Source organism: Opisthocomus hoazin, chromosome 2 (assembly GCF_030867145.1).
Source record: "Opisthocomus hoazin isolate bOpiHoa1 chromosome 2, bOpiHoa1.hap1, whole genome shotgun sequence".
Taxonomy (NCBI): domain Eukaryota; kingdom Metazoa; phylum Chordata; class Aves; order Opisthocomiformes; family Opisthocomidae; genus Opisthocomus; species Opisthocomus hoazin.
Genome location: NC_134415.1, coordinates 7,612,796 through 7,638,931, shown reverse-complemented (window position 1 = coordinate 7,638,931; position 26,136 = coordinate 7,612,796). Strand labels below are relative to the sequence as shown.

At 43.7% G+C, this 26,136-nt stretch overlaps 1 protein-coding gene across 1 annotated transcript in view; it reads right to left on the bottom strand.

The window, feature by feature from the left end:
* KCNK1 (potassium two pore domain channel subfamily K member 1) overlaps positions 1-14,206 on the bottom strand; it is a 36,146-nt gene extending 21,940 nt beyond the window's left edge. Inside the window, exon 1 of the mRNA XM_075412261.1 lies at positions 13,724-14,206. Coding sequence (XP_075268376.1) covers positions 13,724-14,078 — 355 coding nt within the window. The 5' untranslated portion in view covers positions 14,079-14,206. The remainder of the gene's footprint in view (positions 1-13,723) is intronic.
* Between the last annotated feature and the right edge of the window lie 11,930 nt (positions 14,207-26,136).

Genomic DNA, 26,136 nt, shown 5'->3' with positions numbered 1-26,136 from the left:
ACAAATAGCAAAAATCACTAAAGCAACTAACAAAACCACACAGAACTGAAGAACATCAGCCTCCACTTTTACATGTGGCGTATTCCATCTGGAATATTCATTTCTGACTTAAAAATAGTAATTAAGAGAAATGTAGAGACAATATTTACACAAGGGCTAAAGTGAGATGCTTTTTCAGATGAGACAGCTTATTCTAAACTCTAAATCACAGTGATAAATATGATGCTTGATGGTACTCTGCCATCTGAATATACTCACGGTTTCATGCTCAAAATAGAACATTAATTTGCAAGGCCCAATGTGGAAATACTTCAGCTGTTGTGAGAACCAGCTTACTGAACCATAAGCAAATTTTATAGATATAACTAGTCCTACTGAATCATTCACATGTTTAGGACATCCTGCACAGCAACCACTAATTGTGGGAACCATAAATTTGAACAGTTACACTGGAATCAGGATAATCACAACTGTATGTCCTACCAGCAAATAAAGGGAAAGGAAAAGAAAATAACAGCACTGTAGTTGCACATACTGTTTATGAACATAAGAGGATGAAGTGTAGATGGGCTTGCTTATGTAGAAGCAGCTATTTAGAAATAGTGATGTAGCACTTAGAAAGACAAACTACAGATACAAGATATTTAACCACCAATGTAAAGATAAAGACAGAGCAACTTAAAAGCTATGTGATTTTCAAACACTATGTTGTCTGTTTAGATTAATGGCAATTTATTTTAAAACAGTAAACCTCTCCAGTTTGTTAGAAAAATGTCTCTTGGTGGGCTATTTGATGTTTTCAGAAATTCTAACAACTATAGGATTATTTTCCTAGTGAAAATACATCATTATAACCTCTCAGGGACAGAATAAGACAGCCCTGCATATAATGGAAGCAGGCAACATTAAATCAGTAGGATAATTCACAAAAAATGCTCCAGCTGCCCAATCACAATTCTGGACCCACCATGTCAGTCAAAGACAGTCAACACTGATCAGTGATTTTGAGTCCCATTTCCTTAAATCCCATTATGATAAGGTAGCACACATACCAGAAACACTTAGTAATCAGCCAGGCTGAAGACTGAATCCTGCTAATACTCAGGTTTCTCATGTTCAACACCCTCCTGCCAGCTTGCATTTGCAAACCATGGCCTACATGAAAAAAGATGGATTGATGCAACCTGTGACTCTAAAGCAAGCAGGATGCTCTAAGTGGCATTTCTCAGACCTTTATATAAAGGGACAGGGAATGTAAAATGGTTGGTAACTGCAAAATAAAGGCCTAGCATTGAAGAGCCTGGACAGCAATGTGTAAATGGATAGTTAACACAGCTTTTCAAGGGAGGGATTTCTTTGCAAGTGTCTGGCCCTATGAACGCACCCAGTTCCCTGTAATTGTCAATGATTAGAATTTGTAAACTAATTATAGTATCTAAATACAACAGTTTGACCGCTTTACTTCCTTACTAGTTTCAAAGATGATGCAATTTATCACATAACACTAGTTACTCAGTGGGAAAAAATAAAGTTCCCCTTGAGATGCATGTACCTGATGTACACCAAATAGAAATATTTCAGTGGTGGCATCTGTATTAACAAAGAGGAGTCTTATTAAGTTCTTTCAGCTTTGCTAGCTGTCACTTTAATCTGCTTGAAATAATGCTCCTTTACAAGGGGCAGCCAGCAACTGTCAGATGCATTATCATTACAGAAAACATGTTCTTAGGTTGCTAGCTCCTTTCTTGCATGGCCACGCATTTCTGTTTGTTTCTGTGCTTTAACCAAGTTGTTACATGAAATGTCTAATCTAATCCCCAAGAAAGAAGATGCTTTTCTCTGTGTGGGTCTGCCCACTCTTGCATTGGTTGTAGTTTACCTGACTGCAATAGCTCAGGGCAAACTAATCAAGCAGAAAGTGAATAGGTTTCTTCCAGTCTGATAAACTGACTTGGCTTACTATTGTGGTCCAGTAGGCAACAGTCCTAGCGCAGAGAATAAGGTTGGACCATAGAGTGGGAATCAGGAGCCCAGGCTATCTTTCTTCCGCTGGCAGAGCTGTTAGGTAGGCTCAGCCCATTTTGTTTTACACCAAACCGAGCAAACATTTCACTAGGTATAAGGAGAGGCAACCAGCATGCTAAGGCACAGCAAACGCTGCCTTCTTCCCACAAAGGCTACTCATAGATTTTGTAAGTTATGTGGCTGCATTAACTGATTTTTAGTTTGTTTTCTACACACAGTACACAACTGAACAATTTCCTAGAAGGGAGTGGCAATATTTCTGCTGTCTTCACTGAAGGAAAGGTACAGCAAAGCGTTTTGCACAATTTGATATAGCTTCTGTAAGACCCTATTCAAATAGCTTCAATTTCCTCTAGTATTACTGAGCAGAATTACTAAAGGAAAACAAGAAGAAAGTCCAATGCAAGAAAATGAAAGCATGCTGAAGTGGGAATGCAGCCTTAGCAGCAGGAGCCGAGAACTGCAAGACAAAACTCACGGACTCCTGTTCTCAACCATACCAATGGCTCTTAGACGATCCTTCAAAACTGTTTTTCCTCTTTGTCTTGGTTCATTCTTTTGCATAGTACCTACAGAAATATCACTCTAATCTCACAAGATGCAGAACAGCATAAAAGTGCTCTAACGACTAAAGCAGTTCCTGATACGTTCATGCTTCAGGATCTACTGATAACAGGTGTTCAGAAGTGTGAAAGATTATCACCATCTACCTCTTAGCATCTAAGGACATGGTACAATGCAAGGCTAAAACCTGGGACTCAAACTTCTGTTTGAGATGGCTGAGAGAGTTTCTAATTTTTGCTTTGGCTGAGATTCATGGCTAGTAACAACTTCTAGTTTAAATGACATTTTCCTCAAAGCAGCATACAAAATCCTGTCAGGTGACAAACACCCCCAGAAAGCATGACCTGAACGTTCAGCTGGCTTCACGAAGTACAAACAGCTGCACTAAACAATATGACTGGAAGATAAACATTTATCTTTGCACTGTAGGCAGGCAGAAAGTAAATGCATAATAACTCCAATAATAAACTAAGGCAGGAGTTCACCCTTAGAGTTACTCTTTTCTTATCAACATGAATTGTTCATCCACGCAATGCAACATCATGTAGTGTTCACGCTTCTTTGCTTGCCCAACTAGAGTTGCAGCAGTGGACCAGAAGCCAGGTTGGGCGCCTGGATTTCTCAACAGATGTGCAAATGCACATAGGCAAATGAAACAATCTCTTACCCTCACATAAGAGACCTTCATTGCCAACTATTAACGATTCAAATGATTTACAGCATTCTACATTAGTTTCTATGTATCGCTCTTACAGTTTACAGTAGCTAAGTCTTTCAAACAGTAACACAATGATACATCTTTGAGCCTTAATCATTTTTGCTGTACTGCTGAGTCAGCATTCCAGTACTAAACAAAATACAGAGTAAAGATTTCCTGGCCTTATCACATTAATCTTAAATACAACAAGCAGTTTTAAGGGCTTTTTTCCCCTTTTATGAAGTGAGATGTATAGGGTTATACAGTGAAGTCCCCAAGACTTAAACATCCAAGCTACTTAATTTTTTAGCAGATCTCTGAACACGTTGCTACTTTCTGAACACAGGGGTTTTTTTCACTACAACTTTCTTTCAAATCATGTATAGTATGATCCCAGCCTATTGAGGAGTAGATGCAATCTGAATCTTTGCCTTGCCTTTTATTTGGTGACTCTGAAGTAACAAACCCTTTTTCAAACTATATTGTAAACAAAGGAGGATACCTACTCCAGCTTGCCTGTAGACTTTGGCATTACTGCATGTTGCAATGTCTAAGCCTGTCAATCACACTTTAAAAGCTCGACTGAGCAAAGTATGTGTTCATAGGGTGCCACGTAGGTTTAAAAAAAAACCAACAAAGAAAGTAAAAGACCAAGTGTCATGTAAGAGGCAATTCAGTACAGGCTTTAAAACAAAAACAGGCGTAAGGTCTTCTAAAGGATCACTTTTGCCTCTTAACACCAAGAAATCTTCTCAACATTTTGAAGTAATTATGGTTTTAGTATGTATTTAACTCATGTGTGTAACAAAAAGGGAGAAGAACTTTCTGAAACAATAGTAAATTTTACAGTCCTTGTTGAGCTGGCTGCCCCCTTTCTCCTTGATGCAGGAGACCTTTTCCCTGTAATTCTGTGTTTAGCTCAGCTTTAGGATGCTCATGTGTCAACTTTAGGCACAGTACTACAGCACAGAAGATGCAAAAGCAGATGCGCACTCGTGACAGAATTCCCAGCAGGCTTTGTAGTTGTAGAATTTTCTGTAGGGCAGACTACTTTTCTTTCCCCAACAGACCACGTGCTCATACTTTCAGTCTCATTGCACGTTTCTATATGAAAAGCCTGGTACACAGCTTTTATCAACATTGCAGGAAACATGCTGAAGCAAACATGTAACTTATTTACTACTTTAACAGCATATAGTCACACTGACTACATGCAAAGCCTTTACTGTAAGCACTGAATGAAAAACATTTAACCTCTAAATAAAATATTTTCAGTAAAGTAGGGAAAAGGATTCCTTTTACAGTCATTTCAGCATACTACAACTAGCAATATCATACAGCCAGTACAACAAAGAAGTTAAGTGTAGCCTGAAATCTAAGTGTTGCCTGAAATACATTTGCTTTTGCAAATGTCAGAACTATGAAGCTAAATTCATCCATCATTAGAATTAAGCTTCTGCTTATTAAAAAAGTATCTAAAGAATGGTGCAATGTATGTCCTGACCCTATCACGTCAATATCTAATTCTGGTTGGTCCCGCTCTCCCCCTCAAACCAACTCATATTTCTACTCTTAGAAACCATTTGTGAAGTAGCTACTGTTAAAGAATTTAAGGTTATTTAGCCAAGTCGATTTAAACAGTCTTTAAATAACTGAAAGACACAGAAGGAGGTACTTAGATACTACACGTAGGATGAATTTCAGAGGTACATCTTAACGTTTTCATTTTAGCTTCTGGAGTTATTTTTAACACCTTGAGAAAACACATGTCGTGTGTTGAACACGAAATGCACGAGGAGCAAAAGAGATGACAAAACCCCACTCTCATGGTACCATTTCTCTCAAAAGCTGCACAGGCAATGGTATTAAAGTATGTTTGAAAACATTCTGTATAGAAGTTCTCATTACTCTAGAAGTTTCACTTTGTAGTAGAGGACAGTAAAATGATGCAGAAAGCCTTTACTCGCTCTTAGCATAACAACAGTTTGGACTCTCAGGAGAACAGCTTTAACTGCTGTTAAAGTTTCTACTGGTAAACAGCATGCAACTTTGTCAGAGGGCACAGCCCCACTTTCTCACACCCAAGCCTGAGCAGTACTCAGAAGACTGCTGGGTCGGCTTGTTCCACCGGCAAAGCCTGTTTCCCAGCCCTACCTCCTCCCTCAGCTGCTGCCAGGGAATACTGCCTAGGTGATCGCCTTACTTCTGCATCTGCATTCCCTCAGTGCCTCAAAGACGCTGTGATACCTTCTGAAGCTGCTGAAGCTACTGGCACAGCATCAATTTAGAGTACAGACTATGATAATCTCTTAGGAAGCATCAGTTAGTAAACGTTTGGGGTCTGGTGACAGCTGGTGTACCCTTCAATCCATATGTGCTTTTCCTGCAAGGAAGTTTGCATACTTATTTTCAGAGATGAATGTGTATCTTTTTCTTTCCAGGGGAGAGAAAATCCATATGTTCTTGCAAAAGCCACTCCAATACTTTTCTGAAACACAGCCACTTAAAAAGATTTGTTCCGTTCATTCTTCTCAGTCCTGGTCTTAATGAGGACCACATCATTTTGTCCTCATAAGCAATGCAATCTGTTTAAGGTTTCAGCTAGGTGCTTCAGTGAAAAAGCAAACTGACACATTTCTCCTAGGGTCTTCTGGGCCATCATCAGTAAGTACTCTAGGACTTTTGTTGGATTGTGTACAAACATCACGACCTTCAAGCAGCTGAGGTCAGATCCAGAGAGACAGTAGGAATTCAGGCAGCTAATTCTCAAGAAACGTTTAATCGCTATTCTTTAATCCTGAAGGCATCAAAACTCTCACAGGTATCCTAATTTTTCTCAAACTGTTAAAATTCCACTTCCACACGTGCCAAGAAATATCCTGGTCTTCATATTGTTATAGCAGCTTGTGGCCTACTTTACAATCAGCCTGGAGCAGTGGCTAAAGCAGACATTTCTCCATAGATTATGATGTTCTTCTATCTGAAAAACCCATAGATTATTAAAATGGTGATGCAATGGACCAAAGTTAAACAAAGAAAGAACAAAAACCAGCCAACAAATAAAAAACCAGAAGAAACTACAGATCTGAAAGACGACTTATTTAAAAATACCTGTTTATCTACAATAAACAGCAAATAATTTTAACATAGCTAAATTAAGAAAAAACAGAGAAATAGCAAAGTTAACACTTACAAAAAATGATTCAATTAATAAGCCCAGGGTAGAACACCATTAAGTCAGTTCTACCCCAGTTACACTTTGTGTATCACACCAAGTTCAATGGACTGGTTTGGTGATTTTTTTTTTTTTTATTACTATTATTGTAAATTTTTTATTTCGGGAAGAATGGAGGAAGAATGATCCTAGACCTGACATAGAAGGACTACAGAGGCTGCAGCTGCAGTCCTTCACCTGTGGAGAGCTGCTGGGCTGGCTGCTCACCACTGGGAATTTCACAAGGCAGGTGGAAAGGCAGGACACGGAAGTGAGGACAGAGCTTGTAAGAGAGACACTCCATCCGTCAGCAGCCAGCACTGCTCCAAACAGTATTACACTCATGCTACTCCATGGCTTCTCAGATTTCTACCAGGACATGGTTTTTACTACTCATTGGCCTGCAAAGCATAAACACTGGATTAGAGCTATTCTTGCCACCCTTTGTTTCAGCAAGCACAAGCAGGAGTTTGGCACAGCCAATTGCTGTACTCACATGATAAACCTGGAACCGCCACCCTGCCTGGAACCCGGATTTCCTATCCGCTACTGCCTACTTCAGCAGGGAAAACAAGAACTTTGTCCCTTTGTCCTGGGCACACAAGAGATCATGCGACTGGTCTGTTGGCTGTAACTGTCATCTCTGGTAACTAAAGAGTGGCTTGTGTCCTGAAGCACGGAACCTAACATCCTTCCCATAAAGTTTGTTATCATTAATTTTGACAAATACAGGTATTTTTGAGACATTCACACAAGAGATTTTTGGTTTGTGCTTTTTTTGGTGGGTTGGCTTGTTGTTTGTTTATTTTGGGTTTTTTTGTTAAACTTGTTAAGTCTCCTCTTTTCTGATTTTTTTTTTTTTTTTAGTTTTGTTCAATGTTCCCATGTTTTTGTGTTGCAAGACAGGGAGACCAGAAGCATCTAATCTACTTTCTCAGTATTAGTCTACACATATTCATCTTACCTCCTCTTACAGCTTCCCTAGATGTAGTCTCTTTGTTTCCTCTTCCTAAAGACAGCTAGAAAACCTCAGTTCAAATCCTTGTCTTGAGAATGGCATTAAGCAGAACTCAACTGAAACCTCCCACGTCCCAGAAGACATCACCTTAACGCTGGGGCCAGACTAGAATATGACAGTTTCCCCAAGAGGAAAGCAGACAGGCAGACAGACAGAATGACTCTTTCACTTTGTGTTTGTACTACTTAATCTGAGAGGTGGGACGCCTGGTTCCAGGACAGTCTACTGATCTATCTGGAAGGGATCAGGAGCTATCTATAACTACTACCCTGTCCCAGAACACCCTGTAGCATTCAACCACTCTCCTGGAGCAAGGTTTCACATCCTAAGTCAGTGTCCAAACAGTTGGCCTATTGAATGCAATCCTTCTCCTCTGGCATCTTTCTCAGCCTACCTCTTCACTTCCTTTATTTTTCTTAGAAGCACTCCAGGATAAAAACCATACTGTTGCTGAGCCCAGCACAAACTTGCTTTGTCTCCTAAATTATCCCCAGCAAACTACCTTTTCCTGTATATGACGTTGCTAAGTAACAAAGTTCCTTCCCAAAGTTTGGCATCCCCACCCTGGTGAATAGCTGCAATTTATGACAGGTATTTAAATGATCTATGACTTCTACAGTCAGAGCAGTAGCACAATGAAGCCTTCAGTTTTCTGCTTGAGTCAGAGGTGAATACTAGTGAGACTAATGTGAGTTTAAACCATGATAACAGTTTGTACGTTTTGATACAAGAGGCAGAGAACCTTATGATAGGTCTCTAGACATACATTTGGTATGAATTATGAAATGTATTTATTTGGGGTGTGTTAATGAGCTAATACAGGCATCCTCAGGGACACAGGCCACATATTCTGATGCCAGAAAAATAAAATATGCATTTTACATTAAATTCAAGTATGGGACAAAAAATTCTGCTTTCCCTAAAGCCACTGTGATTTATCCTCTTTCTAATTAAGTTAAATTGACATTCTTCCATAAAGTATGAAAGACCCAAGCAGCCTATTCCACCCGAGCGCTCTATTGTAAGAGAATATCAATCTTACAACCGAGTGTTACAAAGACATCATGATGCTTTCATGGCATGCCCTAACCTTCCATGGATTTGTTAAGATCTGTACTGCACACTAAATATGCACTGGATGTGACGTCTGTTCCTCTCAGGGGGAAGAAAAATGAGTAACACCACTTCTTGACAGAAGAATGTGGAGAAAATGACAAAGACTGACAGGTTTCTCTCTCCCTGCTCTCTTCTTCTGGACTGCACCTTCTTTTGTAGTATGTCCACTGACTCCTGCACAATCTCCCAGTCTGTTATCTTTCACAAATGCAGGCATAGTTTAGTTTCTCTTGCAAATCATCAGCAGCAACGCTTATGAGAATCAGACCAAACAGAGAACACCCTTAGTAATCAAATGATATGTGCATTAACATTAACTCCTCATACTGCTTGACAGTAAGACTCATATAAGCTATTTAACTTAAACGCAAAACTTGCCCCAAAAGCCAGATTGTTTCTCTACTAGTCCTTCAACCAAGCAGTTTCAAGGTAATAGCCACTGTCAGCATTTAGCTACAACAACTGCACAGATGTTCCTTCCTCTCTTCAGAACACAGCAAGCAGAAACCTGCTTTTAGTACGTCATGGATCTTGGGCGTCTCTCCTTGCAACGTAGCATAATACACTCATCCTCAGCGCCAACACTGAAACCAGCTGAATTCTGGAGATGCTGATATGCACTAATCACCCTGCAGACAACCACACTGTGGGCTTCAGAAGTGGGTGAATCACAGAATCACAGAATAGTAGGGGTTGGAAGGGACCTCTGTGGGTCATCTAGTCCAACCCCCCCGCCGAAGCAGGGTCACCTACAGCAGGCCGCACAGGACCCCGTCCAGGCGGGTCTTGAATATCTCCAGAGAAGGAGACTCCACAACCTCCCTGGGCAGCCTGTTCCAGTGCTCCGTCACCCTCAGAGGGAAGAAGTTCCTCCTCATGTTCAGACGGAACTTCCTGTGCCTCAGTTTGTGCCCATTGCCCCTTGTCCTGTCACTGGGCACCACTGAAAAGAGCTTGTCCCCATCCTCCTGACACCCACCCTTCAGATATTTGTAGGCATTTATAAGGTCCCCTCGCAGCCTTCTCTTCTTCAGGCTGAATACTAACAGCCCTCTCCTCCCTTCTCTTACTGTCTTGACTCCTGTGGCTCAGATGAGAGTCCAGCCTGATCTTGACCAACAAATGAAAAAGGTGCATTGCCATCACAGAAGACGCAACTTTTCCTCACTCTTCCTCTGCAAAACCCTAGATCAGGACAAGGCTATCCTACCTTCCTTGTAACGTGCACGTTGCCAACTCTATCACAACAGAGAAGAATCCAAACGAGCTTTTACTCAGCATCTCTGGTATCCAGATTTTAAATAAAGCCTACAGTCATGTTTGTGGTGGAGGCAGAAACACTCAAAGCTGGACAGTCAGCGTAAGATTTATGGTCCTTTTGCATAAAGTGCTGACAAACATAAAACTAGATGCCCTAAGTTCTTATATTGGCATCTCCTGTCCTTCCCTGTCTGTGTCCCTTCAACAAACAAAAGGCACTTTACTCTTCCTTATCTTGCAACGCAACCAATATAGATTGCTTTTTTTACTCCATTCTGCTTACAGTTCATGTAGTGGGGTATTCCCATATTGCAGCAATATGGGGGTAAGATCTTGGAGCCTAACAGCATGCCAAGAACAGTGAAAATGCACTACCTGGGAGAGTGAGCGCAAAAAATAACTTCATTTTTGTTGTTAGAAGTAAAGCACATATTCATACAGATGGCCCCACAACAAAGCCAACCATAAACAACTGCTTCAGCAAGATCATTCATGACATCTAGCACCAAGACAAGCGATGACCATAGATGTGCATAAGGTCATAATTACAGAGTTTTCAAGACAGATGCTATTTAAATGCACACAATTGCCTATTCTTAGTGTTTATGTTGTCAATGATTAATGACCAAATTGCTTCCTCTTGCACACTGCTCATCTGGCATTCTGCATGATTGCTTAAGTTGCACAGGGAAGTATAAAGTTGTTAGAAGAATAACCTGCTGCCCGTCACTGCTGTAATCTGCTGAAGCCTCACCCGCAGCCCATTTCACTACCCTTTGTTTGCCCGTCCTCCAGGCAGCTTGTGACAGTCCTGTGACAGTCCATGTGTGCAGCGATATCAACTGCTTTCAAGTAACAATTTGCCTTACTGTCTTTATCCTGCAAACTCCCCCCATTTAAGAATTTTTCCAAATTCTTAACTGGCTTTATAATCTTCTTCAAGGATTTTCTCTAGTCAGTAAGAAGTCAAAGAATATAATAAGGATGGAAGGAAACAAGAAATGGATTTGGGGATGCCAAAATTAAACACTTTCCCTGCAGGCTTTATACAGAAAACTAAAAGGCTGTGAAATAACCCTTATCCTCTGTACAAGGGGGTAGGTGTGCATTTATTTACACAGCGAATCACAAATTCAGTCAGCTGAACATACAGAGCATTCCAGTGCTCCCTGCAATTTCATTTCACTTCTCCTGTCACAGAAGAAACCCTCACCTGGAACCATCAGTACCAGGGTTCTCCTTTCTGCATTTGTCCTTACTGTACTTGGCAAAGAGAGGTCATTTCAGGTGTATAGTCTGTAACAATACAGCATTTCTTGAACGTTCAAACACTTCCAAACAGCTTTTCAAGACGACCTGGCCGGTTCTACTTCTTGCTTGTCTTTCATTTTAATGACTATTTCAGAAGACTTGAAAGATTTATTGCACAGGTGCAGAGTAAAGGGCGAAGGGGGGGGGGGCAATCCACCTCACCAGAAATCTGTGCACTCTGGAAAGAATTTGGGCAAGCAGTGGACATATTATCTTGGTCTGCACTTATACTTGTCTACTTGCACAACTTCCTATTTACATTAAATAGAAAACAACTAAAGCTGAAGGCCACTGCATAGAACAAGCAGATGGATTTTGTTAAAAGGGGTCCAACCTAAAGACCTACCGGACACAGAAGGACGTAACACCATTTGATGCCTGGTCTATTCTGTTAATGATGACTAGATGAATTTCAGTTTCTGAAATTCACAGATATAATGACAACGCATGCATTTCAGACCTCTGTGCTTTCTAATTGTATGCCATTTAAGTGGAGTTTTCTGAAAGGTTTTCAATTTGGGCAGTGGTACCCCGTGTTTTCAATACTTTCCTTGTGGGGCCTCTACGGCCAAATCAGCTAAACATGCAGGGCCAGGTTATGCCTCGGCAAAGCGGTGTCTCTGCCTGAGCTATACTACCCAATCCAAACACCCTGTAGCTGTGTCTTAGCAGGCAGTATTAAAGTGTTACCAACTCAGTCCCATCCCCACTGTCCTGATTGTGAACATTATTTGATTGATTCATCTCAGAAATCAATATTGCCAGTTTTAAAAAGAATAAACTGCAGAGACTGTGGATTACATTTTTGTCTGATCAAAAAAAAAGAGACATTACATACACTATACTGTATAAGAACAAATGAAAAAGCAGAACCTTTTCAAATAACTTTTTTGAAAACAAGAGTTATTATTTTATAGAAAAATAATTTTCATACAAAAATAGCTCTTGGATAAAATCATTTACATTTTATAGTCCCAGAAAGTGTAATTGATTAGGAATGGAAATGGGCATCATAAGGTCAATTCAGCACCTGAAGTTTGAAGTGCTTTATGGTTTTACTGAAAGAAAAAAAAAAAACCACCACAAAAAACCCCCAGATTTAAGAGCTGAAGTACTATCACAATTCCATGCTCTTCTCACCAATAGTATTACTGTACATTGATTAACACTTAGAAATCTATTCACTGAAAGCATTTAATTGCCACAAGCATGTCACTTTCTCTCTTCTTACAAACTCTAGTTATTAAGATGGGAGGAGGTGTTACAAGGACACTCGTAACCCTATTTTACTTTTTTAAAAAAACAACTTCCTTGTTACAAGCAGACAACCTGATCTCTACACTTAATGACAACTATTTTCAGGACAGGCACTGCTTGTTTGAAATCAGTCAGGAAGCACTGAAACACGATCAAGTAAGTAAATTATTAAATGCCATTACTGGTATCAGCTGATTATATTTCACTTAATAGAAAGAGTGCTTACTCGGGGGAAGAAAAAAAAAAGCATTGCATTTTTTATAGTAGTATCAATGTACTGCCAAGACTCAAAACCCTCTGGCTGGACTAATTTTAAGGTTTTCTTTTTTTACAGCTTTTCTTATTTGAGAAGCCTTTGTCATTTCATTGAGCCACATTCAAACCACCACAGCCTGGCACACCTGCCTGCACACATCCTTCACGAGAAGGCTGTCTACTACAACCTCACGTGAAAAACAACTGCTGTAAAAATAAGTGCTTGTAAAAAACACTACAGCCAAAGGAATGCTTTCTCGAGCTTTTCAAAATACCAACGAAAATTGCTATTTGGGAGCAAGACCACCTGGTCTAGTGGAAGGTGTCCCTGCCTATGGCAGGGGGGTGGAAACTAGACCATCTGTGAGGCCCCTTCCAACCCAAACCATTCTATGATTATCTTTTAGTCTTTCACATGGACATATTGAACGGAAACCGATGGTAAAATGAAACTGAAATTTAACTTCATTATAATACTGGGGTTAGCGTTTTCCCCCTCCCCCAATTCAGACTGAAAGAAATGCAAAGCAGGCCAAGAGCCTAAGGAGAGACACCCGCCCCCCCAAAAAACCATTTAAAAGTTCAAAGAAAGAAAGGGACAACCTGGCCGGCTTTTCAAAACCACCAAAATTTTCAAAGGGGGGGGGGGGGGGGGGGGGGAGCTGGCCATCTGGCTCTTAGCGCTAAGCAGGGTGGGTTTAAAAGATGGGTGATGCGTCTTACATCAAATATTCCTCTCACACGAGAGAGTTTGGGCAAGTAAAGACCGCACCGGAACCAAAACGACCCCTCCCACGCCCAGGGCCGCGGGGCTGGTGCGGGGCCGGCCGGCCCCGCACCAGCCCCGCGGCCCTGGGCGGGGGGGTGGGGGGGTGGAGGGGCGGCAAGCCCCGTCCCCCAGCCCACAAGGCCCAGCTGTCCCCACGCTGAGGGAAAAGGCGGCCCTGGGGGGGTCCGGGCCTCCCCGGAAGGCCTCCGGCGGCGGGCTGGGCCGCCGTTCCCTTACCCGTGGTGGAGAGGACGGTACTGGCGAAGAAAAGCGAGGAGGTGAAGTCCCAGTTCCAGTTCCCCGAGGCGTTGCTGAGCACCGAGACGCCGTAGTTGCTGGCCTCCAGCACCCGCCTCAGAAACTGCTCCAGCTGCTGCTCCGAGAGGCAGGCGTGCTCCTCCAGGAAACGCTGCTTCAGCTTGCCCAGCTCCTGGCGCAGCAGGTCCTCGTAAGGCAGCTCCACCGAGGAGAAGACCACGGCGCCGAACACCAGGTAGAGCAGGTAACCCAGCACCAGCAGGGCGAAGCACCAAGCCGAGCGGTGCTGCTCCACCAGCCGCACGCAGGAGCTGCCCGCCAGCGACTGCAGCATCTTCCCGGGCAAGGAGGCGGCTGAGGGGAGCGCGGCCGGTGCCGCCACCGCCGCCTTCCCGCTCTGCGGCCGCTGCCTTTGAAGGCGCGGAGCGGCGCTGAGGTGGCGCTCGCGTGGCCGCGCGGCGCAGGTAGCGGCGGGGCTGAGGGGCGGCCTCCTGCCGCCGACCGCCCGCCGGGCCCCGCCGCCTTCCCTCCCGTTCGCCGGCTGTTGCTCGTCACCGAGCATCAGCGGGGCCGGCCGGGAGCCCCCCCCCCCCCCCCCCCTTCTCTACGGAGAAGATTTCTTCCCCTTTTCACACAAAGTCTCTGGAGATTGCCTCGCCTCGCTTATCCACCCCCCCCCCCCTCCCCCCCGCCTCAGTGATTAGCCCCCAAAACAGCAGTTCCTTCCCGTGGGTTATTTATATATATATATAGGGAACTGGAGCATCTCTCCTATGAGGAAAGGCTGAGAGAGCTGGGCTTGTTTAGCCTGGAGAAGAGAAGGCTGAGAGGGGACCTTAGAAATGCTTACAAATATCTGCAGGGTGGGTGTCAGAAGGATGGGGCCAGACTCTTTTCAGTGGTGCCCAGCGACAGGACAAGCGGCAACGGGCACAAATTGAAGCAGAGGAAGTTCCATCTGAACACGAGGAAGAACTTCTTCACTCTGAGGGTGATGGAGCCCTGGCCCAGGCTGCCCAGTGAGGTTGTGGAGTCTCCTTCTCTGGAGATATTCAAGACCCGCCTGGACGTGGTCCTGTGCAGCCTGCTCTGGGTGACCCTGCTTCGGCAGGGGGGTTGGACTGGGTGACCCACAGAGGTCCCTTCCAACCCCGAACATTCTGTGATTCTGTGATATATTTCAGAAAGCGCAAAGCAGGAGAAGGTAACGCCAGAGACGGAGCAGCGCAAAGCAGGAGGCTGAATTTCGGGTCGGGGATGCAGTGCGGTCACGGCGGAACCCTGTGGACAGGCGTTAATGTCCTCCCTCGGCTCCACAGCTTCAAAATGGGGCCAGTGGGAATGCGGTTCGAAGCGGGTAACCTCCAGGAGCCCTATCCAAGCCAAAGGAGTCTTTCTTTCTGCTCTGCGCTCCTGGAGATCCCGACTTTTCGATGGTGCGGAGTACTCAGCTGGTGCTTAGGGCAGCATCCACCACGAACACGAGGGCACTGCCCAGCTAGCCCTCGGCGTGGTCCGAACCAGCAGTCCTCTCAAGTTTCACTTCAAATGCTTCTTTCTTCATCTGTCTGAACCTCTGGCCTGCAGTCATACTGTTAACCCGCAAAGAAGTTCACCGCCACGTGAAAATGAGCGGTGAAAATTCTAGCTAAGCGAAGTGTCCCTGAAAGTGATGGACTAAGGGCGGCTTCTGCTAAACAAGAGAGAGGAGGTTCCCTGGTCGCGTCCTGCAGGACCCTGCCCTTCCCTTCCAAGGCTCAGCTGATGGCAGCTTGTACAGTCACAGAAACAAAGCGGTAGCCTGTAAATTAGAAGCTTACTGGGGCTGAGCCAGTGAGTTTGGATAGAATATATCAAATCTGGCAACATATCTTAAGCTGTGAGGTACCCCTCTAAGCTGTAAGGGCTAAAATGGGACAAGAATGCACAAATGAAAGGCACGAAACAATTTTTGGTCCTGGAAACTTAAAATGATATGTCAACAGTTTCCTTTTACACAAAAGCTACACTGGGCCGTGGGATGAATCTGGCCGGGTGGAACAGCTCAGCCGGTTCCTGGCCCATTCCCCACTGCTGTCTGCAGCTGAGGTGTTTCAGGGGCTTAACCCCCTCCCCTCGTTGGATGAGCAAAATGTAGATGTGTTCGCGCATGCAAAAAGCAGCTACTTGAAAGCACGGTCAAATAGCAGGCTTGGGGGATGCGATTGGTACGTACCTGGCAGGCCCAGCAAGCATCCTCGTGATGCTGTGCCAGGAGCGCACGCGTGCTCTGTCTGGCCTGCAGATGTGCGCCTGTCGTGTGCGTGCATCTGCACCTTTTGCACGCGTGTTTGATCACACAGCTGGGGACGGGGCACCGTGGGCACTCGGGTGTTTCAGGAGGAAGGTAAACTTTTCCCACATGGCTGAACTCTTGAACCGTTAAAAGGTAAATGGTTCCAGAGTGGTTTCTCCATATGTGTAAATTGTAGCACCAGACAGAGGTGCAGCGTAGTTAGGTTAGGGGAGGGGTTTGAAATGAGCAACTGAAGAAAATGTGTGCTGTATGTCTGGAAGTTAACTGACAGAAGGATGGACAAAGGCAAAGATGTCACGTCCCTGTACCACCACTTCAGCACCTTTCATCGGCGTCAGTGTATCATTAAAATGTATTTTCTTTTCTGTAAACCAGTGAAGTTAGGGAAAAGGCAAGCTAAATCAATAGCAATGACAATTAATAATGGATACTGTCTGAAAGAATGTAATGCGAGCAAGCTTTTGAAGGGAGCATTCCAAACAAATCTTTTATTGCATTGCACTAAGACAGTATGCAATTAAGCATTGTTACAGCAAAAGAGGTCAAGGAACCTCATTGACCGAGTTGGTATGCTTGGCTAGCTCCATCCAATTACTGAATCACTTGTCACCTCAAATTCCAAATGACTGAGTATCTCCATCTATAATAGAAAAGCCATTTAAAACAGTATGTGTCACATACTGGGCTCCATTTTGATCAAGTGTACTCACTTTGCCAGATACAATAGGTTTCATAATATGATCTAATTTATGGCAACATCTGGCAGATACAGTTGCATTCGTGATGCAGAATGGGCATGTCCTCACTATAAACCAATATTTTCCCAACCTTCTAGCCAGGCATTTGTTTAAAGTTTACAAAATGTTTGCCGAAGAACACACCTCTCTTCAGGGGTGTCAGGAAACTATGGCTGGGTGGCTGAGCAGTTTTATTTATTGGCCTCCTTCTGTTTTCCGTTTTTATGAATCATTCATTCTCCATTTTCAGAGATCTCTCACACTTGGAGGCTTGCTGGTCTAGAGAGAAAAGGAGGACTCTCTGCTCAACAGAACCCACACTGTTCTGATAACTCGATTTTTCCCTCACAGCCTTTCGGAGGCATGGGCCGGAGTGAGCAACAGCAGAGCAGCACAGCTGTGTCACCGACGTGTTCACATTCTTGCTTCCAAAGCAAACGCCTGGAGAGTCTGAGTTTTAGCCACCATTGTTTATGTTTGTGTTTTAACTCAAAGCCCATAACATATCTGAACATTTGATTACAGATTTCATTGGAATAGATGCGCAGAAAGATGTCGTAATGTTCAGTTTTCTGACTTCAAGTGATTGTATTTACCATGATAATATTATATGTGAATGCAACTATGTCATTCCAGTTTCATTCCAGAGTATGCTATGTCCATTTTTGCACTGTTTTGCTAGTCAAGGATCAAGCTAGTCACGAATTTGGTGTACTGAATTCGGTGTTGTGTACTGTATAACAGAAAGTTGTGATGTGCTTCAGCAAGGAGTAACTGAAATTCTGGAGCAGGCTCTTACAAAACAGTCTTTTACCAGCAGAAGTTTCATTCTACTGTGAACATCCCTCTTAATAAAACATGAATCCAGTGAATAAAGCGTATCACATCATTACATCCCTGATCTGCTGGCTACACTCAGACTGGGCTCCTTGCTGCTGGAGAAGTCCAGCTGCTAGCTGGGAGCAGAAACCCACTATTGGTAGATACTGGTGCTCTCTATCGCACCAAACTCCCCTCTGAGGTACAGAAAATGCAAGTACAAGCTGCCGGTCTACAAGGGTAGAAGAGAAGACAGACACTCTAATTCACCCAGAGAACTCAGACAGAAATCATGGTTGTGTCCTGGGGTGCTAGAAAACCCTAGAGAAAGTTAGTAGTCTCTCTTCAGTCCGCTGCTTGGGGAGATGTGACAACTCCCCCACCACATCACCGGGTTAGCAGCTTCCTTAGTGTTGTCCAGAGGCGGAGAAAATCCTCTCCCATTACGTAAGAAATATAAGGCCATCTCAGAGCTGTGTGAATCGTGTTTTCTGTGAGGAGAGGTGAAACTGAAGAAGTTTTGTGGTAATGGCAACCTATTTTTATCTGAGATTTTGGATAACTAAGAAGATCTTTTATTACTGACATATCTCCAGTGAAATGCTGAAGTGCTCTAAATGCTGGAGGGTGGTGGTAGGCTGGAGGGAGATCACAGCCTGGTGGCAGTCACCAGGGAGGGGGACCACTGAACTCTAGTCTTTAGTCCAGTAGTGTAAATTATATTAGACAAAAATACTAGCTTCGATGAAAAGCAAGAAGAGTTCCCTGGAACGCTGCAGTGCCCGGAGACTGGCCTGTGCTGAATGGCATATGGCAAAGAGGGGGGTTTGATGCTGGGGCTCTGCTGCTCTGGTTGTTGAACTCTAGACCGTGAGGGGGATGAGTGTGGGGAAAGGGAAACACCCATTTTTGGCACTAATATCAAGACTATAAAATATTTTCGTTGCCAAAAAGAAATACCTGAAAGTGACTCATATACACAGAGTTTCAAGTTACCGGAACGGTGAGTTTTTTTCAAAAGAGCTAGTGTTGTGGCAAAATCACAAACAAAATCTTCCATTTTGGCATCAGTCTTAGAAGAAAATATCCTTCTTCTCAAAAAAGTATAAATCATGACACTGGAGAACCTTAAATCCCGAGAAGCAGGGTTACTAGGCAATGCTCTTCCTGCCAAACCAGTTCTGCTCTGGCATACCTATAGCATAAACGCACAGCCCAGTGAGCAGAGGAGGTGGTGGTGGTGGGGAAGAGTGGGATGAACCAGGGCAGTGTGGGAAACAGTGAACAGTTAGGTGTACAGAACATGAAGTAGCATCAAAGCTGTGTCACCCTGACAGCTGAATATTGAATAGCAACAGGGAACCGATTTGCCCTTCGGGGTTTTTCTGCAGATTTGGCATGGGTATTAATTCAGTGGTTATAACAAGTCTAAAGTCTGACTGATCTGTCCTAAATTAAGTGTGCATGAAGAAAGATAGCCATCAGTGTAAGATCCTCTGAATTCACTTGCATTAAGGATTCTGCCACATTTAACTCTTCCCATAGATATATTTTTTTAGTGAAACTGAGAAGAAGTGGAATCCTTCATAATTTGCTGTGTCTGTTAAATGAAGGCTGGAACATAATACATTTCCCATTGTAGAAGAAAATATATCTGAACAATTGTTTCTGAACACACAATTTGTGGGCTTTTGCAAAAGTTGATATAAGGTCGTCCGGTGGCTCTGCTTGAATGCCGTGCCCCTGTGGGCAGGCAGGGTGTGGAGTTACAGGAATCACATCCTCAGAGGCACCAACACAGACATGGTTCAGTTTAGAAGCAGCCAGATGGGTTTCCATGTGTTCTGTTTCGGATGGGTAAGATGTTCTATTTCGGCTAAAGAGAATCGTCTAGATTTGGGTCAAATAACGTAAATCTTGTAAAAATTGAAACAACACAGCCTGACTTTCTAGGAGAAAGTAATCTTTGAAGAGGGGATTTATTCTGATCCTAATGTGGCAGGAGGATGGAGACACGATAGGAGAGTACAGACATACTTAGGTCTGTAAAATTTATCCCCAGGCAAGCTGGTGACAGTAGAAATATTGCCGTGGAAGAAAAAGAGTCAGCGAAGTCTGTGTCTGCGCTGCTTCCAATATCCTGCTTGGCTGCGTTCTGCTTGAGAGGGAGGGGAGAAGGCTTGAGATTTAGTGGCTTCCTCAAAAAAAAAAATCATTTTATGCCATTAACTTAGTGGTGCAACACTGTCCACAAAGGTTAAGACCACTGATCTGTGATAGCTAAAGAATGAATGTGCCTGGTTTGGGGGCTATATTTAGGGAAAGGTTTGCGTCATGGAGTGGTAGCATTTAGAATCAAGAAAGTTTATATGCATGGTCAGGCACAATTTCTTTCTCGAGTGAGTCATGCCTTGTTCAGAGTAAATGTAATTTTCCTTAGAGTTGCAATAAGTATTCATATTTAGCCAATGATCTTGTTGCCCAAATGGGATAACTGATAGATAATTATTTGAATAAGATAAGCATTTTATGTCATGGAAAAAGTAATTTCATGTATACTTGCAGTCAGGTTTACCCAATGGCATTAACTAAAAAGGAACTTTGTCGCTCTAAGAGGTATGGGTCCAGTGGGGATGAGGGCTGCATATATCTACATATAAATAGATACATTCATAGATATATATATGTTTGTATATAATTATGTCTATAATGTGCTTCCTCAGACTTTTGACTGTATATTCTAAGTTGTGCCGTGTCTTGGCAGAAAGGTAATTACCCATGATTTCTAGGATTGTGTTAACGCTGGAGGAATGTAATAGCTCATAGAATTCAGGATGTCAACGTGACCTTATTAGAGCATTACATTAAATGAAATTCACTGTTTTAAATAAAGTGACCTTGCCCCCCTAAGTCCTATGGCAGTCGGCCAGCAGAATCAGTCTTTTTAACCTCTTGTTCAAGATGGTGAAAAGAGGAAAACCAGTTAAGATCTTAATGCTTTGTACTGAAAATAAGGGTTCACAATATACTTTGTTTCTCTTACTTCTGCTCTGTAGAATTTTTAGTACTTCTTCCCTGTTATTGGCAGCCTGGTGTTGAAGATGGTTACAGAGGGAAATAAAAAAATGCAGTAGCTGAGGTGAACTCAAACAGCCGTAGGTGTCCAAGCCTCTCTCCTGATCTTACCACCTCCAGGACCAGTCTTGGTTTTGTCTCAGAGATGTTGTGCTGCTTCTTAGGCACACAGAAAACGCTGGTGCCAGCAAAGCCCACCAGCTTTCTCTGGGTTGCTTTCAGAACACACAGCCCCAGGAAGGCTTATGCTCTAAATGGCCTGCCTGTAATTACTTTTTTCAGTAGTTAGGCCATATTTCCATGATTTCTGGTTTTGGTTAACTGAGGCTCAGTCCCAGTCTCTTAATTTAGTGCTGCCATTAGGGAGTATGGGTAGGACCTTTTGCCTGTTTTAATTCAGTTTGCATTTCCTTACAGTTTGTGTACTCACATAATCGATTTTATGCACCAGCCTGCGTTGGACTTGTGTTACAGCGGGACGTGTAGAAGGAAACCTGGACCCCACAGTGGTGACGTTGTCACTGACGAGTAAGGCACCCTCTTGCCCATGCATGGAAAGGTCACGTTAACTTGCCAAAGCAGCTTTCAGCTCCGTTGGACTCTGTTTTCCTGGGCCCCAGCGTGTGTACACAGCGCAGCACTGCTCTCCAAGGCCTCCCTGACCTGGGTGGTTAGTTCACACCGAATAGTGTGTGCACTTGGGCTTCTTCAGGCACTCAAGTCGGTGTGCTGAAGCCTGGTCCTGAGTCTGAGTGCTCTCTGTCTCTGCATTGGGCAGTTGGGCTCAGGTGGCTGGAGATGTTTTTGAAGCTGTTGTTGCTTGTAACAGTGAACTTCTGGATGCCTGCAACCATCCTGGCCCATATGAAACCTTGCTACACATCGCCTCCAGGCCAAGTGACTTGGCTGAAGTAGGGAAGTCTGGTGCTGGACGTGGCTGCCTGTGTGAGAATCATACAGTGGCGACAAGGCAGGTTCTTAGGATGGCTTTCAGATGCTGCCTAGATGAGCCCAAGAAGCGAGGGACCCTGGAAGGAGTGGGGTTGCAGCTCTGGGAAAGGATCTCTCTCTTTCCTGCTGCAACCAAAGCTGATGGCTAGGGTGTACAGCAGCTTGGCTTTACAGGGCTCTAGACACCTGGAGAATTTAAATTCTGGAGAGACACCCATCTTACAGATCCTTGCTAGTCTCTAAAGCATAAAACACGCTCTAATCCAGATCCTCAGCTATACCTGAAAACAGCCCTTGTGTCTGACCTTGGAAGTTTCTGTGCTGGATGGATCCTACAACCTGAAGGAGCTTAATGTCTGTCTGTAGGCTGGCACAAGCTCCCCATACTTTCCTACAACTGTCCTAGCAGGATGGAGAACCCAGGCCACGCTGTGCCCTAGGCACACGCTCTACAGCCAGCACGTGGTGGGGGTGAGCATTGAAGCAGGCACTCTTCCCTTGTCATTCCTGCAGAGCAAATCCATCTCTTCCAGTGGTCAGTCCTGACAGCTCTGAGGTCTGATACCTCTGCGCTGGGAGTGCGGCACAAAACAACACGCAGCACCAGAAACCCTCAGCCATGGTGTTTATTCCTCAGCGCTGAAGGCCGACATTACTACAATGAAGTAAGAGGGAGTTACTATTCACAGAGGAGGAAACACAAGCAAAAGCATCTAATCATTGATACCTCCACCTAGCCTTGCTATTTGGACGGGTTCATTTTCCAGGCAACCCTTCTGCCTCAGCAGAGTTAAATTTTAATAAGTGCAATTCATTGCCTCGCCGAAGCAACGTCTGGAGCAGCCCATGGGTACTATTGCCACATGCACCTGCTATAATGAATACCAAAGCCTACTTCAGTGGCCTGAATCTTTTGAAAATGTAGTCCTTTATTTTTATCCGCTTAGAAGGAATGCATGCTGCAGTGTCCTACTTTTTCTCAACTGTGTCATCTGACTCATCAGTCAAAACTGAATTGGAGTCCTGTTTTCACCCACTGACTCTCAATCAACCTAACAAACCTATCACAAGTACAAAAGGACAATTTTGTCACTCAGCCCAAGATACCTTTGCAAATCTTGAGTCATGTGAGATATTCTAAGGTTTGAGAAAATTGCAATTTCAGCAAGGCCAAATTCTAAACTTTCCCCTGAAAAGATACACTTGGATAGAAAGAACGTCACAGGACAAGAGAAGAAGTTCTGTGAAGTGAGAAAACTTTAATGTGAGGAGATTTTATGCTGTTGGTTTGATTAAGTTTTAATAGAATACAGTAGTATAATCTTTTTATCCACTTCTGTCAGAGTGGACTGTATACTCATGTAACATTTACCAGATATTCATGAGGGCATGTGTGCTGAGAAAGAAATATAAATGCTGTCTGGCCTACAGCTGGTTAAAGAAATGGCTTACAATGTAGGTCTATCCAGAAAAAACTTCAGTTAAAAACCTGATAGCGTTTTTTTCCCCTGTGCTTTCAGAAATGCATAAAGTGATTAAAATAACCACCACCCTGCTGCCACCACCACCACCAAAATCTGTTTTTCTCCCTGTGACGGCAAAAGAAGTATCAGTGACCTGATCCTCTTCTGTCTGGCTCTTGAGAAGTATAGGGGAAACAATTACAACACATGCTGGAAGAAGAGCATTCCTTCCCTCCTCTTGAAATCTCTTTCCCAGCATCCAGCCTGATATCCTTCAGACGAGTCTTTAACCTTGCCAGGAATAAAGACTAGAGGACTGAAAAACCCAGTTTCCAGGGAAAATAACATTTCTCACAGTGCCACCGTTTCTCTTCTGATCTCTTACACCTGATTTTAGGACAGATCCACAAAATGCTTTGAGAAGACGAGGTTAGGAACAAACATTTTCAACCCTTTTGAATGTTGCCAACTATGGATTCTGATTTTACGCTGCATTATGATTTTCTCCCCTCCTCCTCAGCAGGGTTTTTGTAAGAATGATGCATGGTGATATATATTAAACTTTAAGCTTCACTGATATTAAGCATTTAGTTTAGTGCCAGATAGTCCCCTCAGTCCTCAAAGGGTTCTCAGTCCAGTTGCACAAAGGAAACAAGCGTGAGAAGACAAGAATTCTCATCCAGCAGCTAGAGGATGAATGTTCTCCTGTCAGAATACCAGTAAAGACAAGTCTCCCCTAGCCAAAATCAGTGAAGGGATCTTGTGGAGTTGCCTTAAACTTTTTAAGGCACCTAGAAAAGAAGTACTACTTGTCATAACGACAAGGAACAGAGAATCAGTGAGGCTGGAAGGGATTATGTTGATGAAAATGATGATGGTTATTCCTAGTGCACAAAATCATAGCAATTAGGTCCAGGGTTGCAAAGAACTTTCTCCTCAGTATGTTACTGCATAATTCTGTCCTCAAGCTATTATCAAATCTATTCAGCCACCAAATTTATCTATGTTATTATATTATCATGCCATAATTACTGAGCAGCTTAATGACTTTGAGCACTGAAAAGAGAGAAAGTTTCAGTGCTTTTAACCTGCCAACAGCCTTTGAGTGAGGAAATTCTGTTTTCCTCATTTTGTATCTGGCAAGTGGAGTTATAGAAACAGAAGATAACTTTTTGAACCCGAGTCACCATGAGATGTGGACAGGCATTTAATGACATAGTCAAGAGTGCCAGCAAAACCCTACTAGAATCACAAGGAGGTTGGCATGCACACTTCGTAGCGATACTTTCTTACAATCTCATGAAGGACTTGCCTTCCTCCTAAACCTCTAATCCCCGGTGACTGAAGTCACTGCTTGGAGGAGAAAACAGTGATGGAATCAGGTGTTTGCTGCCAGCAAATAAGTCTGTGCACAAAGCACAGGCAAAGTGTATTTTTCTACAGCATTTGGAAGGGAAATCCAATTTCCAAGCTGGCCTCTGCCAGCAAGTTTTGTACCCTGAGGGGGTCTTACCTTGCTCCTTTTCCAGGCAACACTCTTTTATCCGTTAGTACTTCCTACAGGCTTTTCTGGGTGTTTGTATGCATATCACAGAATCACAGAATCATAGGGGTCCCTACCATTCTGTGATTCTGTGTGATTCTGTGACCTCTGTGGGTCATCTAGTCCAACCCCCCTGCCGAAGCAGGGTCACCCAGAGCAGGCTGCACAGGACCTTGTCCAGGTGGGTCTTGAATATCTCCAGAGAAAGAGACTCCACAGACTCCCTGGGCAGCCTGTTCCAGGGCTCCATCACCCTCAGAGTGAAGAAGTTCTTCCTCATGTTCAGATGGAACTTCCTCTGCTTCAGTTTGTGCCCATTGCCCCTTGTCCTGTCGCTGGGCACCACTGAAAAGAGTCTGGCCCCATCCTCCTGACACCCACCCTTCAGATATTAATAGGCATTTCTAAGGTCCCCTCTCAGCCTTCTTTTCTTCAGGCTAAACAAGCCCAGCTCCCTCAGTCTTTCCTCTCATGCATATGGGCATGTCCAAAACACATCCGTGTCCCAGCCGCTCTGTTGCCAGTCACCACTGGCCCTTTCTACACGACACCCTCCCCTGCTAATGACACAGCATCTCCCACTGTTATCCTCCACTAAGAAACAGCAGTTGTAGAAGTATCAATGGAAGAAAAATCCTTTTGGTGCGCAGCTCCTACCTTCCAGTGTAACGCTTCTGGGAGAGCTGGCATTAGCGATCCAGGCTGCGGTGGAAATGTGTGACATACGCTGGGGATGGCCCAGCCGCTGGCATGCTGCGTCCTCCTGCACGGCAGTATGTGGCTCATGGGTGACCATTTCCCCAGGCAAAGGGGACAACAGACCCGAAGGAGCCTTATGCAGAAGCACCTGCCACAGCATGGCACCTCGGGGCAGCCGAGCGCCTCGTGGTTAGTTTCCTAAAGACCAGTTCAGAACCTTGAAGGTAGGCACTCTGAAATTTTTAGCCACAGGCTTCTGTCTGCTTAGACATTCCTGTTCATTCTGTGTGATAGATCGGTGGACATTATTTCATGAGAACAGATTGTGCTGTTACCACAGGACCGTATAAATCCTGCCTGTCTTCTGGGAAGTTCAGATTCAAAGAAGAGCTGGATGCAACCATCCTAAAGCATTAAATATTTATGAAAATTATATATCATGGCATTTTACGTACAATTGTGCAATATACTTTTGTGACTTTGGTCCCAAGGTGCTGCTTTAATATCTTAAGTTGTTGACAAATGGCACGATGCTTTGCAGCAGGAAAGATCTCCCCTCCAGCCCCCCAAATGAACTCCCTAAGACATATTTCTTCTGCTTGATGTTAAAGCAGAAAACTGAATTTTCACTTCATCGCTTTTATATGAAATGGTTTTGGTTATGAAAGTAGAATAATCAAGGAAACTTATTTTATATATAGCTTCACTAAACTGCAGAGAAAATTACATTGTCTGCTGAGTTTGAAAATCTGTCTATAATTAGATTTAAATGGCACTCCTTTCAGTGCATTTTAGCATTTCTGCAGACT